Source organism: Myxocyprinus asiaticus, chromosome 49 (genome assembly GCF_019703515.2).
Source record: "Myxocyprinus asiaticus isolate MX2 ecotype Aquarium Trade chromosome 49, UBuf_Myxa_2, whole genome shotgun sequence".
NCBI classification, from domain to species: domain Eukaryota; kingdom Metazoa; phylum Chordata; class Actinopteri; order Cypriniformes; family Catostomidae; genus Myxocyprinus; species Myxocyprinus asiaticus.
In genome coordinates this window covers 3,894,680-3,909,370 of record NC_059392.1, presented here as the reverse complement: position 1 = coordinate 3,909,370, position 14,691 = coordinate 3,894,680, and the positions used below count along the sequence as shown (strand labels likewise).

The 14,691-nt window shown below is 39.1% G+C and overlaps 1 protein-coding gene across 2 annotated transcripts; it reads left to right on the top strand.

Moving 5' to 3' along the window:
• The first annotated feature begins 2,631 nt into the window (after positions 1-2,631).
• ogna (osteoglycin, paralog a) lies at positions 2,632-12,491 on the top strand. 2 transcript variants are annotated; one of them, XM_051694219.1, is made up of 7 exons: positions 2,632-2,648; positions 2,741-2,977; positions 6,356-6,446; positions 6,532-6,696; positions 10,159-10,361; positions 11,486-11,578; positions 11,732-12,491. In XM_051694219.1, exons 2-7 carry the CDS (start codon positions 2,825-2,827, stop codon positions 11,900-11,902), a joined length of 876 nt encoding a protein of 291 aa, XP_051550179.1. In that variant the 5' UTR covers positions 2,632-2,648; positions 2,741-2,824; the 3' UTR covers positions 11,903-12,491. The 2 variants fall into 2 exon arrangements, with proteins under 2 accessions (XP_051550179.1, XP_051550178.1); XM_051694218.1 differs by lacking the exon at positions 2,632-2,648 and having other exon boundaries at positions 2,665-2,977.
• The last annotated feature ends 2,200 nt before the right edge of the window (positions 12,492-14,691 follow it).

Below are 14,691 nucleotides of genomic sequence, written 5' to 3'. Positions count from 1 at the left end.
CGCGACAGGCCTATCGGAGGTTAAGTCATTCACTAAATAGGGAGCAAGGGAGCACCCTAGAGCTCTCTATACAGCTAAGTGCACTCAACCCTAAAATCCAGTCAAAAGTTCAGTTTCAGGCTGCAGATGATGTTTGGATCACTCAACATGTTTGACAGACATGGGACAATGATAATCAGTACATAGATTCAGAATTTATAGTGTATCATTTTATTTTAACATGGTTGGCAGTGATTGGATGATGCTGGACATTACTTTAAATCAGAATTAATTATGCTAATTTCTGATGTAATTTCTGTAATGTCTCAAAAACATGAATAACCAACACTCCTGAAAACATAATAAACTATTTGATTAACCCTTGTGCGCCAATAAAAAAAAGTTCCTCAGAGGTCCTTAGAGGACGAAAATGTCAGCGTCCAAAAACTGTCATAAAAATATTATATATTAATATTATTTTCCACTTTCACTGACTTAGATTTTTTAACCAACATCAGTCCTGATCATAACTACCAAATATTCATTCATTTTCAGGATTTAACCCTTTAAATGAAAGTTTGTTTACATAATGCCACTGCTGTTTTTTACACACACACACACACACGTTTCTCAATACACACATACAAAACACACTCTGACATCCATACCAACACACCCACATAATTTTAGCTGCATCATTTATTCAATTGGTCTGCAGTGCTCTATAATACAGCAAACAGAGAATAGGGGAAAAGCATGTATTTGCTCCATAGGCTAAACATGAGAAAAATGGCGCCATCTGGTGGAAATATAAAAAATGTACATTTTGAAGCTAGGGCTGCATAGAAGTCATGATTTTATGCTTTAATGGCACTGGGATCAAATATTGCAGTTTTAATGGGTTTCAGTGGGGACATTTTTGTCATTTTGGCATTATCACAGCCAAAATTATCGAAAAAACAAAAATGGAAAAGACAAAAATGTCCCGAAGGTCGCACAAGGGTTAAGAAAAATCGGACTTGCTATAGCTTGGTATTATTTAACATTTCACAACTTATGCCGCTGCCTAAATATGTAGACATACATTTTTAGGAAAACGATTTGCTCTAGAATTTTTTTTTTTTTTTTTTGCAGATTTATTAGGTGCTACTAGTTACAAATCAAAAAGAGAAATGGAAAATGCACACAGGAGTCACGCTCGGGTCTCAGGAGGTTAAAATCCCAAGATATCTCTTTACTTTTACTTTAAAGTTTACGTCAGTTTTGGTTGTGTTGACTGTTTTATTTGCTAAATAAATAGCAGCTGAACATAGTTTGGGCCCTGTTGTTCATTTGTTTTTAAAATAGCCTAATATTTGGTAATGTACCAAGTTAGAAGGTTCTCTGTATAATTGATGACATAAGCTAAGAATTTCTTTTATGTGTTGGCAAAATGGACATAACTTAAATATACTCAAATTAATCAAAATTGAACCCAATCGAATTAAAATTAGAGCTGTTAATCGATCAAAATTTTTAATCAAATTAATAACATGACTTGCTGATTAATTAATCGATTTTATTGCATTAAATTGCATATATTAATATTTGCTGAGAAAGGGCCCCACATAAAGAAAATTTCATATAAATTATATATTTACTTACAAAGTCAGTTTTACTTTTTTGGTGGTACGATATCAAGGTCAAGTTATTTGTCTCTCCACACGCAATGTGGCACGATTACAACAAATCATAACAAGTTTGATGTTTAAAACACGAATGATATTTTACAATAATTGTCGCAACATACACGTAAAAATAGTTATGCCTCAATGAACAAATTTACATGAGCCCTGACAGGAGAACAAGGGAAAATTGTGTAGAGGCGTTCCCTTTAAATATTTGAAATTCTCCAAATCAAGTCATAGGGTCCAAAAACCACCGTGATGGAGGAATGTACTACAGAGGACCAGGATCACTGAAAAAACATTTCTTAGTATTTGGCGCCTTTCCCTGTATAGTAAATTTTTTACAGATTGGCATAATTGCTAACACACCTGTAAAGCTTATTTCCATCTCATGCATGTTTATTTTGGGGGGCCGGGGGCCATTTCGCCTTGTCTGAAGCTGCAAGAAGGGAAATGAAATAGTCACATGTTTCATGTTAAACATGTTTTCCCTCCACCTTAATCTTCACATGTCTGTTTTATAGAGGAGTTTTGTTTCTCTTTATAATCCATTTTATTTATGTTTTTAGCTAAACATTTCAATGCAAACCTATGAAACACACAGCACAGTTACTAGAAAAACAAACTGTTGAGACTACCTGAAAAAGATTAATCAAAAGTTGACAAAGATGCATGACTATAAAATGTTTTGAAACCTTTTTTGAACCTGTCTCGTGCAAGACCTCATATGAGAAATTTAAAGGTGAAGCATGTCATTTGTGTGCCACTAGCAAAAATAACTGGTTTCACAAACACTTGTTTTAAATCAGAAATATTCACTTGCACCAATATTTCCTTTTATATTAATATACATGAAATTCTGAGTTGAAGCTCCAAAGCACAACTTCCGCTCTTTCAGTTACTTTAAATAAGCATTTTTGTCCCAGCAGACCAAAAACATGGCAAACCGCAGCAGGCGACACAGCGGTCTGATCCGACTAGATGGGAATGCAAAGGGTTAAGGTCTGTTCCATAAACTCCCACTTAAGGATCTCCTCTGGCAGCCTGCGGTGGGGCTTAAAATCCTGATTTGACAGATCACATTTTACTTACAGGCAATAAGAAAATAGCCAGCCACTGCCTGCACTGCACTTCTGCTCTTTAACACGGCAGAAACCAACCCAGACTCTTCAGATACAATGGGGACCAAGCTGAGAACGCTTCTTTCAGCAGTTATATTAGCATCATGGGTGCTCTCAGCATCTGGTGCACACTACCACACTCGCACTTATCACAGGCAGAAGGATGTAGGACTTACTGAAGAAATCAATGCAACAGCAAGGAGGAATAAGGTAAACTTCATGTTTATATATTGTGTCTGAAATATCTGAGATAACACAATCTCTAAAGATGGGTTTCATTTTGTTTTGTGTATCGCTTGTCCTGGTTTTACAATTTTTTTCTTAAAAAAAAGTCATTTCTTTTCTTTCCACTTAAAGGAATACTTAACTAATATTATTATTATAATATATAAATCATTTTCCATTGCTTCTTGAACAAGAGATATGAATAATTTAATATAACATAAATATTTAATTTTCAGTATTGAGATTGCTAATTGATTTTCAATCCACTTTAAATGATTAGACAGTACTAATATATATATATATATATATACACATAGACACCGATGAGCCAAAACATTATGACCACTCACAGGTGAAGCGAATAACACTGATCATCTCCTAACAAGACCACATGTCAAGGTCTGGGTAGATTAGATGGTAAGTGAACAATCAGTTCTCGTAGTCAACATGTTGAATGCAGGAGAAATGAGCAGGACTAAAGACCTGAGCGTCTTTGACAAGGGCTAAATTGTTTTGGCCAGACGACTGGGTCAGAGCATCTCTGAAACGGCACGGCTTGTGGGGTGCTCCCGGTCAGCAGTGGTGAGTACCTACAGACAGTAGTCCGTGGAGGGACAAACCACAAACCGCGATGGGTGTTGAGTGCCCAAGGCTCATCGATGCATGAGGGCAACGAAGGCAATCCGGTCTGGTCTGAACCAACAGAAGGTCTACTGTGGCACAAATCACAGAAAATTTTAATGATGGTTATGGGAGGAATGTGTCACAACACACAGTGCATCACACCCTGCTGCGTATGGAGCTGTGTAGCCGCAGACCAGTCAGGCTGCCCATGATGACCCCTATCCACCGTTGAAAGTGCCTACAGTGGGCACACAAGTGTCGGAACTGGACCTTGGAGCAATGGAAGAAGGTCGCCTGGCCGGTGAGTCCCGTTTTCTTTAACATCACATGGATGGCCACATGTGCCATTTATCCGGGGAAGTGATGGCACCAGGATGCACTGTGGAAAGACGACAAGCCGGTAGAGGGTGTGTGGTGCTCTGGGCAATGTTCTGCTGGGAAACATTGGGTCCGGCCATTCATGTGGACGTCAATTTGACACGTCCCACCTACCTAAACATAATTGCAGACCAGGTACACCCCTTCATGGCAATGGTATTCCCTGATGGCTGTGGCCTCTTTTCTCCAATACGCACTGCCACACTGCACACATTGTTTGGGAATGGTTTGAGGAACATGATGAAGAGTTCAAGGTGTTGCCCTGGCCTCCAAATTCTCCAGATCTCAATCCGACTGAGCATCTGTGGGATGTGCTGGATAGTCCGATCCACAGCGGCTCCACCTCATAACTTACAGGACTTGAAGGATCTGTTGCTAATGTCTTGGTGCCAGATACCACAGGACACCTTCAAGGGTCTTATAGAGTCCATGCCTCGGCGGGTCAGTGCTGTTTTGGCGGCATGCAGAGGACCAACAGCATATTAGGCAGGTTATTTTAATGTTGTGGCTCATCAGTGTAAATACAGTATATATATATATATATATATATATATATATTCACCATCCTAAAATGTTTTCATTAAAGATCAAATAAAATGACAGTACACATTCACAGATTTTCATACATACATCTGCAAAATTTCCTCCATAGAATCTGATTACCTCTATAAAGATTACTTCTGGCAGTTTTAAAACCAGACAGATTTGTTCAAATAAACACTATTAATTGATAGTCCATTCGAATCACTGCCCAGCTCTGTATGGATGCTCCGATTACTCAGCAAGCTCTTGGAGACAAGTTCCCTCAGGCTCAAATTCTTCCACCCACAGCTTTATGCTAATTTGTGGGGTCAGCCACTGACACAGTGATTTAACAGACGCCCGGAGACAGACAATCATATTCAGGCATACCGTTTTAACAAGCCAAAAGAGATACAACTTTATTTTTTCGGGCTGTGAAGTACCTAAAAACAATATATGAATTAGCCAATGCTTATACCGATATCTAGAGAGCAGGGGGGTGGCCCATAGCCAATATTATGTCAAACTAAATAATACAATTAATGATGTTATTATTAATCATGGATAATACAAATACGTTTGTGGAATAAGACTGCACACAAAGTTGTGGAATTTAAATAACTAATTTTACACAGACAACATTCACTCAAATGTCCCTAAAAATTATTTGAAAACAGAAAATGTGCACTATTTATTGACACGAATTAACACCATGCGAAATGACAACTTTGATTAATCATCCAGTTGGCCACAGTTATCAGCCCATGTTGATACATTTTAATTTTCCAAATATCAGTCAATTAATCGGCCGATCTTCATGACTTTCGGTTTCGTTAACGGTTCTTGAACGTGCATTCTGATTCCTGAATGAATGACTCTTATGAGTCTGTTATTTTGAATCTATAGCGCAAAACATACCGAGTGATCGGTGTAGCCCAATTCAGATTCAGATTCAGTTTTATTGTCATTGTGCAGTGTATGCATACAGTGACAATGAAATGCAGTTAGCTTCTAGTGCAAATAGCAATAAGTAGATGATCGCTAATCTGCTAACTCTAGAGAGAAGCCGAGCCTCACGCTGCTCACGCGCCGCCATTGTACTGTATCCATTAAATCAAGTAGTTTTTGATTAACGATTGACTCGAGTCTGTTCTTTTGAATCTATAGCACAAAACATACAGTGCGACCAGTGTAGTCTGATTCCCATACAAATGACTCCTATGAGTGTTATTTTGAATCTAAAGCACAAAACAGAGTGTGACTAGTGTAGCCAGATTCCCGAACGAATGACTCGAGTCTGTTCTTTTGAATCTATAGCGTAAAACATACAGTGAGATCGGTGTAGCCCAATTCCCAAACAAATGACTTTTATCAGCCCATTCTTTTTAGTGAATCAAAAACGTACTAAATTCATTTTGTTATGTCCGACTTGAAATTAACCAAGAATTAAGAATAATTACTGGGTGGTTGTTGATATGACAATGTGTCGTTAAAGAAACAAATGAGTTTTGTTGCAATTAGTGGTATTTTATAAAAATTAATGAATTAATAAAATCTTAATTTAAAAAGTCTGTTATCACCTTTTAGAAGAATCTGTTCTGTTAAAATATGAAATCATCCCATCATTTGGTCACAGGCTATAGTGGGCAGTAAATCCAAAAAGATTTCTTATTTCCAATTATTTCTTTTGTTCATGGAACCAGAATCGCTAAGAGGAATCACAACCTGAATTGTGAAATTCCTTATGATTCCCATCTCCATCTGTCACTAATGTAAATTGATGATGTTTACCCTGAATGTGAAATTCAAGTCAAACAACCAACGTGGCTATTTTTACAGAGAGATGCTGACTATGACAACAACAATGCCCTTCTGCCTGCCGATACCCCAGATGACTCTGGCCCACTCCAGCCTGTGGGGGATCCTTCAGGTAAAAACTCCTGATGCCTGGTCAACTTTTAATCAGGTTTCAATGACTTGAAAATGTGCCTGTTTTGAATTACGACATCTTGCAGACCTTCCAACCTGTCTACTGTGTGTGTGTCTGACTGGATCTGTCTACTGTGAGGAGGTCGACCCAGATATGACATCAGTGCCTGCTCTGCCCAAGGAAACAAATTACCTCTATGCTCGGTACAACAAGATAAAAAAGATAACAGCAAAAGATTTCGGAGAGATCGGTGAGTTCTTCCCTGGCTTGACTTGCTCTGTTGTTCTCACTGACTGCAAGAAAATTCTTCAACAATTTCTGGACAGGATAAGAGGTTACCTTCAAGGAGAGAAGGAGACAAACAGATGCTTTTTTACAGAAACAGACAAGCCTCCATTCCATCTTAAACATTTCCAAATGTCAGGGACACGATACTTGAATTGCACCATGATCACAAGGGATTGCAACTTCTTTCCTTGTATAAAGACACTGATGATGCATGTGTTGAGAAGAACTTTAACATGTGTTAACTACTCTGTCTGCAGCAGTGCATTGTGAATACAAAAAGTTAGAGGGAGCGGTCGGGGTTAAGAACTCTTTTGGTGGCCTCATACATAAAAGGCGTCTTTTAAAACATGATAAGAATTGCCCATAAACCAGAATTACTACAGACCACCTTAGCTAACAAAGTCCTCCTTTGCCAAATTTTATACTCAAGTTGATCTGTTACATATGTAGGATATGCATTGTTTATGCTAATTGAAACTAGCAGGGTCACTACTGACAATTAAATATTTTCAAGTATTGTGATATTTTATCTCACGATACTGTATCGATATTCTCAGATCAAGAATGCATATTTGTGGTTAAATTAAGATAAATATTTTGGTCGAAAAGACATTCAGAGTGTAACCGGTCCTACTTGACCCGCTTCGAGCGGGATTCAAACCGGCATCTCTGGCATGGGAGGCAGGTATGCTAATGAAGAGGCTAAAGGCTACAGCCTCTTGCCAGTCACTAGTGGGCCTCTTGAGGCCAGGGGTGTGAGGTTTACACACTGCACAGCTACCTACCAGCTGGCTACCATTACAAGAGCAAATTTGAGAAGGCCGTAGCATTAAGACTTGGGTATACTTCGTTTTTCCATGTGCCATTCCCTTTTGTGCACAATCAAGCGCTCAGCCTTTCAAAGTATACTCTTTTGATCCCTGGCCCATATGGGTTCGACACATGCACTTTTAGTACAGTTAACACCATGCACATGTGCATATGACAAATACAGATGCGTACTGTGCTGATGATGAAATCTGTGTAACGCACACTGTGCGCAAGGCATAGTGGTAGCCAGACAACCGAAGTATACTTTGGCCATAAGGTAATCAGCAACATGCACTCAGTTATTTCAATTCTACCAAAATCAAAACTCAGAACGAGCAAAGAATATAAATGCGCAAAGTACAAGGTGCGCAAAATATCGCAAGATATACTAGTTTTTAATGACTTTGCACTAAACATACAGAATCCCAATATTATCGTGTCATTATATTGTATTTCCAAGTCCTGGCAGATTCCCAAACCCATATTAAAGAATCAGAACACCCCCCTGTTTCAGCACAGTTGAGCTCTCACCACATTTTAAAAAGATGTACTCAAAGTGGGCATGATCAGCAGCAGAGTGAGGGGAGAAGGGTGAGTGAACCCAACAACTATCTCATCCAGTCACTAAGCTTTATTGTAATAATGAAGTTAACAACATCAAAGATTCTCACAAATGCCCGTAACAGAATGCACAAATAAATTATACACTGTTTTGTAAGCTCACAATATTATTCACACTGGTAATTTATATCTGTAATTTAATAAGCAAATAAATGCCAAGCCATGTAGTCTGTATCGAAAATATGTTAATGTTTTTTACACTTTAATAACTTTTGAGACGTATTCCAAGATGATGATTTACAAATATATAGTGCTTAGATCGGTTAACACACTTACATTAGTGAGGATGGATGGATGGATGGATAGATTGGATGGATGGATGGATGGATGGATGGATGGATTGGATGGATAGATGGATGGATGGATTGGATGGATGGATGGATGGATGGATGGATGGATGGATTGGATGGAATGGAATGGAATGGAATGGATGGATGGATGGATGGATGGATGGATGGATGGATGGATGGATGGATGGATGGATGGATGGACGATGGATGGATGGATGGATGATGGATGGATGGATGGCTGGATGGATGGATGGACTGGATGGATGGATTGGAGGGATGGATGGATGGATGGATGGATGGGATGGGATGGATTGGATGGGATGGGATGGGATGGATTGGATGCATTGGATGGATTGGATGGATGGATGGATGGATGGATTGGATGGATGGATTGGATGGATGGATGGATTGGATGGATGGATGGATGGATGATAGATTGGATGGATGGATGGATGGATTGGATGAATGGATGGATAGATTGGATGGATGGACTGGATGGATGGATGGATGGATGGGATGGGATGGGATTGGATGGATGGATTGGATGGATGGATTGGATGGATGGATGATTGGATGGATGGATGGATAGATTGGATGGATGGATGGATGATAGATTGGATGGATGGATTGGATGGATGGATGGATGGATAGATTGGATGGATGGATGGATGAATGGATTGAATGGATGGATGGATAGATTGAATGGATGGATGGATGGATTGGATGGATTGGATGGATGGATGATGGATGGATGGATAGATTGGATGGATAGATTGAATGGATGGATGGATAGATTGAATGGATGGACAGATGGATTGGATGGATTGGATGGATGGATGGATGGATGGATTGGATGGATGGATGGATGGATGGATTGGATGGATGGACTGGATGGACTGGATGGATGGATAGATTGGATGGATGGTTGGATGGATGGATGAATGGATTGGATGGACTGGATGGATGGATGGATGGATGGATGGATAGATGGATAGATTGGATGGATCTCAAACGAGACACATCACCGCATATCTCAAAACACTCACATTAATAAATGTGTGCTGCGCGAACCTTTAAAAGGTGTTGCCTTTGACTGAAAGCCTGTCCTGTCCCTCTGTCAGCAGCGTGGGGGGATTCACGTCACAGTACTATCAACTCTCTCAACTGACTGAGGCGCTTGAGAGTTTGAAGCGCTGGTCAAGTGCACGGCAATGACTTGCTTGCCAAAGCGTAAAGGCCACGCCTTCTCATGAATAATATCTAGAACCCTCGTGATGTAGAGGCGCTGAAATTCAATGGAAAGCTAAACCCTGTACATCACGACCTGTGACGTTGACTCAATGTTCATTTCAAACCCGGAAGACAAAAATAGCCTGAAAAATCCCAAAATTAACCCTTTTCCTCTTGTTAACATTCTCTTCCCTTGTGTGCAAGACATATATACCTGTTAACATCTCAAAAAATATGTTGTAGTGTTTTATGAACCTTTCAAAATAAAAAACTGAAAGGAGGAAAAAAACATGCCACACCAAAATTGTTATAAATACAAAAAAGCAAACACATGGATGACAAAATGCTAGTAGCATGTAATTTCAGAGCCTGATTAGCATGGGAATTAAAGATGTCTAGAATATGATGCTTAACATTCCAGCTCTATTTCTTTGTTAAAAAATCACCTGTCCATTTCCATTAATCTACCCTAGTGACTTTGAAAAGAATCGACTTCACTGGAAACATCATTTCTGAGATTGAGGACGGTGCCTTTGCCAAGCTCACCATGCTTGAGGAGCTCTCGCTAGCTGAAAACCAGCTGGTCAAGTTGCCAATGCTGCCGGCAAAATTAATGTCCTTCAATGCCAATCACAACAAACTGAAGACCAAAGGCATCAAGGCGAATGCTTTCAAGGTAAAGTGCCACGAATGACATAATGCCCAACATCATTTTACACCACCATCTGGGAACCTGTTTGAAAACACTACCAGCCAACAGACAACCTTGTTTTTGTGTTCACTGCTTTTCTAGATGTATTTAAAGAGTGACCTAACCAGATGTGATGCAATAAAGTGACAACCAGTCTTCTCAATGTTTTAATGAGCTACGACCTAGACAGGACATTTTGTCAGTCACTTGGTTTCTATTTCTGAAGTGTCACACTGAGTAGTCCCACCTCACTGGTCTAAAATCCTACTGCATATACACTCACTGGGCACTTTATAAGGTACACATGTACACCTACTTATTCATGTGATTATCTAATCAGCCAATCGTGTCGCATCAGTGCAATGCATAAAATCATGCAGATACAGGTCAAGAGCTTCAGTTATGTTCACATCAACAATCAGAATGGGGAAAAAATTTGATCTCAGTGATTTGGACCATGGCATGATTGTTGGTGCCAGATGGACTGGATTGAGTATTTCTGTAACTGCTGATCTCCTGGTATTTTCACACACTACAGTCTCTAGAGTGTAAAGAGAATGATGTCAAAAACAAAAACATCCAGTGAGTGGCAGTTCTGTGGATAGAAATGCCTTGTTGATGAGAGAGGTCGACAGAGAATGGCCAGAATGGTTCAAGGTGACAGAAAGGCTATGGTAACTCAGATAACCACTCTGTACAATTGTAGTAAGCAGAATAGCATCTCAGATTGCACAACATGTCGAACCTTGAGGCGGATGGGCTACAACAGCAGAAGACCATGTCAGGCAATTCATAAGGAACATAGTGTTCCCTATTAAAGTGATAAAGTGATCAGTGAGTGTAAGCGTACATTAAACATCAAATAGCTCCTAATTGTTTGAATATTGTGTCATGTTGCACAGCAGTTTCACATTCAAAGTGGACAGACAAATTTCTTGCGCTGGAAATGTGTCGCAAAGTGCCTGGTTAGGAGAGTATAAGAAAAATACCCTAGTGAGTTGAATTTTGAGCCAGACAACAACATGAAAACAGCCTTGTGTTTCGTGCTTGTGTTATCTCTTTTGAGCCTTCACACTTACAATCCTTACCAAGAACATCTTTCTTTACAGAAACTGAACAGACTGATAAATCTGTATCTTGCTCACAATGAACTGGAGGCTGTTCCTGTGATTCCAGAAAGTGTCCGCACGCTTCACCTTCAGGTAATTGAAAGTATTTTGCATGCGTTCTGCAAGTCCTTTAGACACAAACAAATGGAGACTCCCATTTTAAAATGGAACCATTCCAATACTTCCTAAAGCAGAGAAGGAAACATCTTGAAAGAGCTCTAGACCCTTCTGTTTCTTCATTTATAGAATAATAACATTTCAACGGTGAGTGTGGACACCTTCTGCAAAAGTAACAACACCTACTACATCCGCCCCAATATGAACGAGATCCGTATGGACGGAAACCCAGTCATACTCGCCCAGTATCCCAACAGTTTCACATGCCTGCAGTCTCTGCCAATTGGGCGATACCAGTGAAAAAGTATCAAAGATGATAACGCAATGCGAAATCCATGGATATCCAATGATGCTAACTGAAACCGGGGTGGGAAGTCATTCCGTCTCCTGGTGCCTGTGCAGAAATGATTGTGCAGCAGAGTAATGCCATGTTCTATATATATATAATTATGTAACAGCTGCCCTTGAATTTCCTCTTGATATTGACTTTGTAGATGAAGCTGAAACGCAAGTCAACAAAGATTAGAAAGAATGTCAAGAAAGAATAACTTCATACCTTTTGTAAATAGTGAAATCTGAGTTCATGAATAATTGCAGTCAAGCATCTAGCATTTCTCAGAACTTTGTGAATTTCTGTCACTTGTACTGTTAAAATGTTTTATTTTAGTTGAACCTAGAAGCCTGTTAAGTTCATCAGAAGGTGAGGAACCCATTCCTGCATGGATCCACGACATCTGGTCTTTCCTGAATTACCTACTCTGATTTGTTTGAATATTATTTATATACTACATTTGTAATTATTAACTATGTGTGAAACATGAATAGACTGTACAGTAACACTTTCTATGAAAAATCCACTTTCTATGTTCTCTTATTTGTTTTTTAAATATACTTTCTAAAAAAACTTGTGACTAGTTTGCCTTTATCTTTTATAACAGCTTTGCTAGATCACAGTTAAAGCAAAAATAATGCGGCCAAATAAAAAAAAAAAAAAAGAGAGAGTAAACTGCCTGCAAATTGCAAACCAATCAAAACTGAAGATTGTGCATGCAAAAAAGTTCTGGAAAAAGTGGGGTAATATTGTTCCGTTTCACTGGCCAAATTGGCAGCCATTACAGCACAATGGTCCAAAGAAATAATGGAATGTTTTCCATACTGCCTCGGAGGCTTCATTCCAAAAATGTCACTGCCATCAAGTCATGGAATTTGTTCCCAATATGACATTCAGCAATCTTCCTCATCTTTATGAAAGTCTTGTGAAATACAGATGTTAAGGAACACAGAATGAGTAATAATACCTCACAAGAAGAGAAATAATAGTGAAGAACTTTCTTATTCTTTGTAGAATTTAACATATTTCTCAAAAGAGTTATTCAAAATGCAAAATGCAAAATGCAAAATGCAAAAACAAAAACAAAAAAAACAAAAGAAAAACTAGATAGCTCATCTTTAGTCCCTGATATACTTCCTAGGAAATCAAAAACAAACAGGTGTGGGCCTGGGTAGGTCAGCGAGTAAAGACGCTGACTACCACCCCTGGAGTTGCGAGTTCTAATCCAGGGCGTGCTGAGTGACTCCAGCCAGGTCTCCTAAGCAACCAAATTGGCCCGGTTGCTAGGGAGGGTAGAGTCACATGGGGTAACCTCCTCGTGGTCACGATTAGTGGTTCTCGCTCTCAATGGGGCGCATGGTGAGTTGTGCATAGATCGCGGAGACTAGCATGAGCCTCCACATTCTGTGAGTCTCTGCAGTGTCATGCTCAACGAGTCACGTGATAAGATGCGCGGATTGATGGTCTCTGAAGTGGAGGCAACTGAGACTTGTCCTCCGCCACCCAGATTGAGGTGAGTAACCGCGCCACCACGAGAACCTACTAAGTAGTGGGAATTGGGCATTCCAAATTGGAAGAAAAGGGGATAAAAATAAATAAATAAATAAATAAATAACAACAGGTGTGACATCAATTAGAACAAAATCTGACCAAAAGTTTAAGTTTGTTTAGGTGGTTCGTAACAGCTCGCCTGGGTGAACTTTTAGGAGAACTTCTGACTGGCTGCTAAACACCTTCTTACTGACACTGGTACATGTCATCGGTAGGTGTGACCTGAAGATCCACCTACTTTAAGGCTGACAGCTAATTACGTTTATGTTGTTCAGTCAGTCAAGATCAGTCAACATGAACACACCGACGTGTAGGGTTATTAGTGAGCTGGAGCAAACTTACCTACATCTGTACGATTGTTCACGTAGAGACATTTTCCAAAACCATGTCATGAGATTTTATAAATAAATATATATATGTCTACAAAAGGAATCAAATCTACTCAAATACTCTCAAGTGCCCATTCGCTCATGTGCCATCTGCAGCGAAAACCATTCACACATCTGCCCAAAGTAAAATATGCCTATCATCATTCTTTTGTCTTTATTCTGCCCATTAACACTCTTTTATACACCCATCTTTGCAGTAGTAGCAGTGTCATCATAAATTACAGATTGTAATCAGCACATATTATGGCCCGCGTATAGTGTGTTAGCTCAATAGTTCCATGAATTCAGAATGTAAACAAGACAAATGAAACATTATCTATTGTATATATATTAGTGTTTTCAAAAGGACCGGTACTTTGTTACTAAGTCGGTACTGAAATAAAAAAGATGTCACGATACCAGTGTTTCTGCAGTATAGGTAGTACCGAGCCCCAATTTAATTCGGTCCCAGTACACTGTCTGACTGACACACTACTGCTTTTAAATGCTCAACCGCATATTTGAGCTTGTGCTCTGTTACTGCTTTTACACTGAAATGGACAATTGATCCAATTAAAATCGTGATATGTCCTATAGTGTGATTATTAAACCCTGAGAGGCTTCAATCTTAGTCTGTATGCAGACTATATATTTATTTAATTATATTTACATTTACATTTATTCATTTAAGGAGACAGTGGTACGTAAAAGTGCCATATTAAGAAGTTTCACTAGCATCAGAATAGTAGTATTCAAAACAGATTAAAGTGCAACAAATGTTTGTTTTTTTAAGTGACTGGTTAAGTGCTAATGGAAAAGATGTGTTTTTAGCCGTTTTT

Excerpts from the sequence above, each read along its gene's own strand:
- ogna (XM_051694219.1), top strand. The coding sequence starts at position 2,825 with ATGGGGACCAAGCTGAGAACGCTTCTTTCAGCAGTTATATTAGCATCA. Across the intron at positions 2,978-6,355 it reads CAACAGCAAGGAGGAATAAG|AGAGATGCTGACTATGACAA; the intron begins GTAAACTTCATG and ends CTATTTTTACAG. Across the intron at positions 10,362-11,485 it reads TCAAGGCGAATGCTTTCAAG|AAACTGAACAGACTGATAAA; the intron begins GTAAAGTGCCAC and ends CTTTCTTTACAG.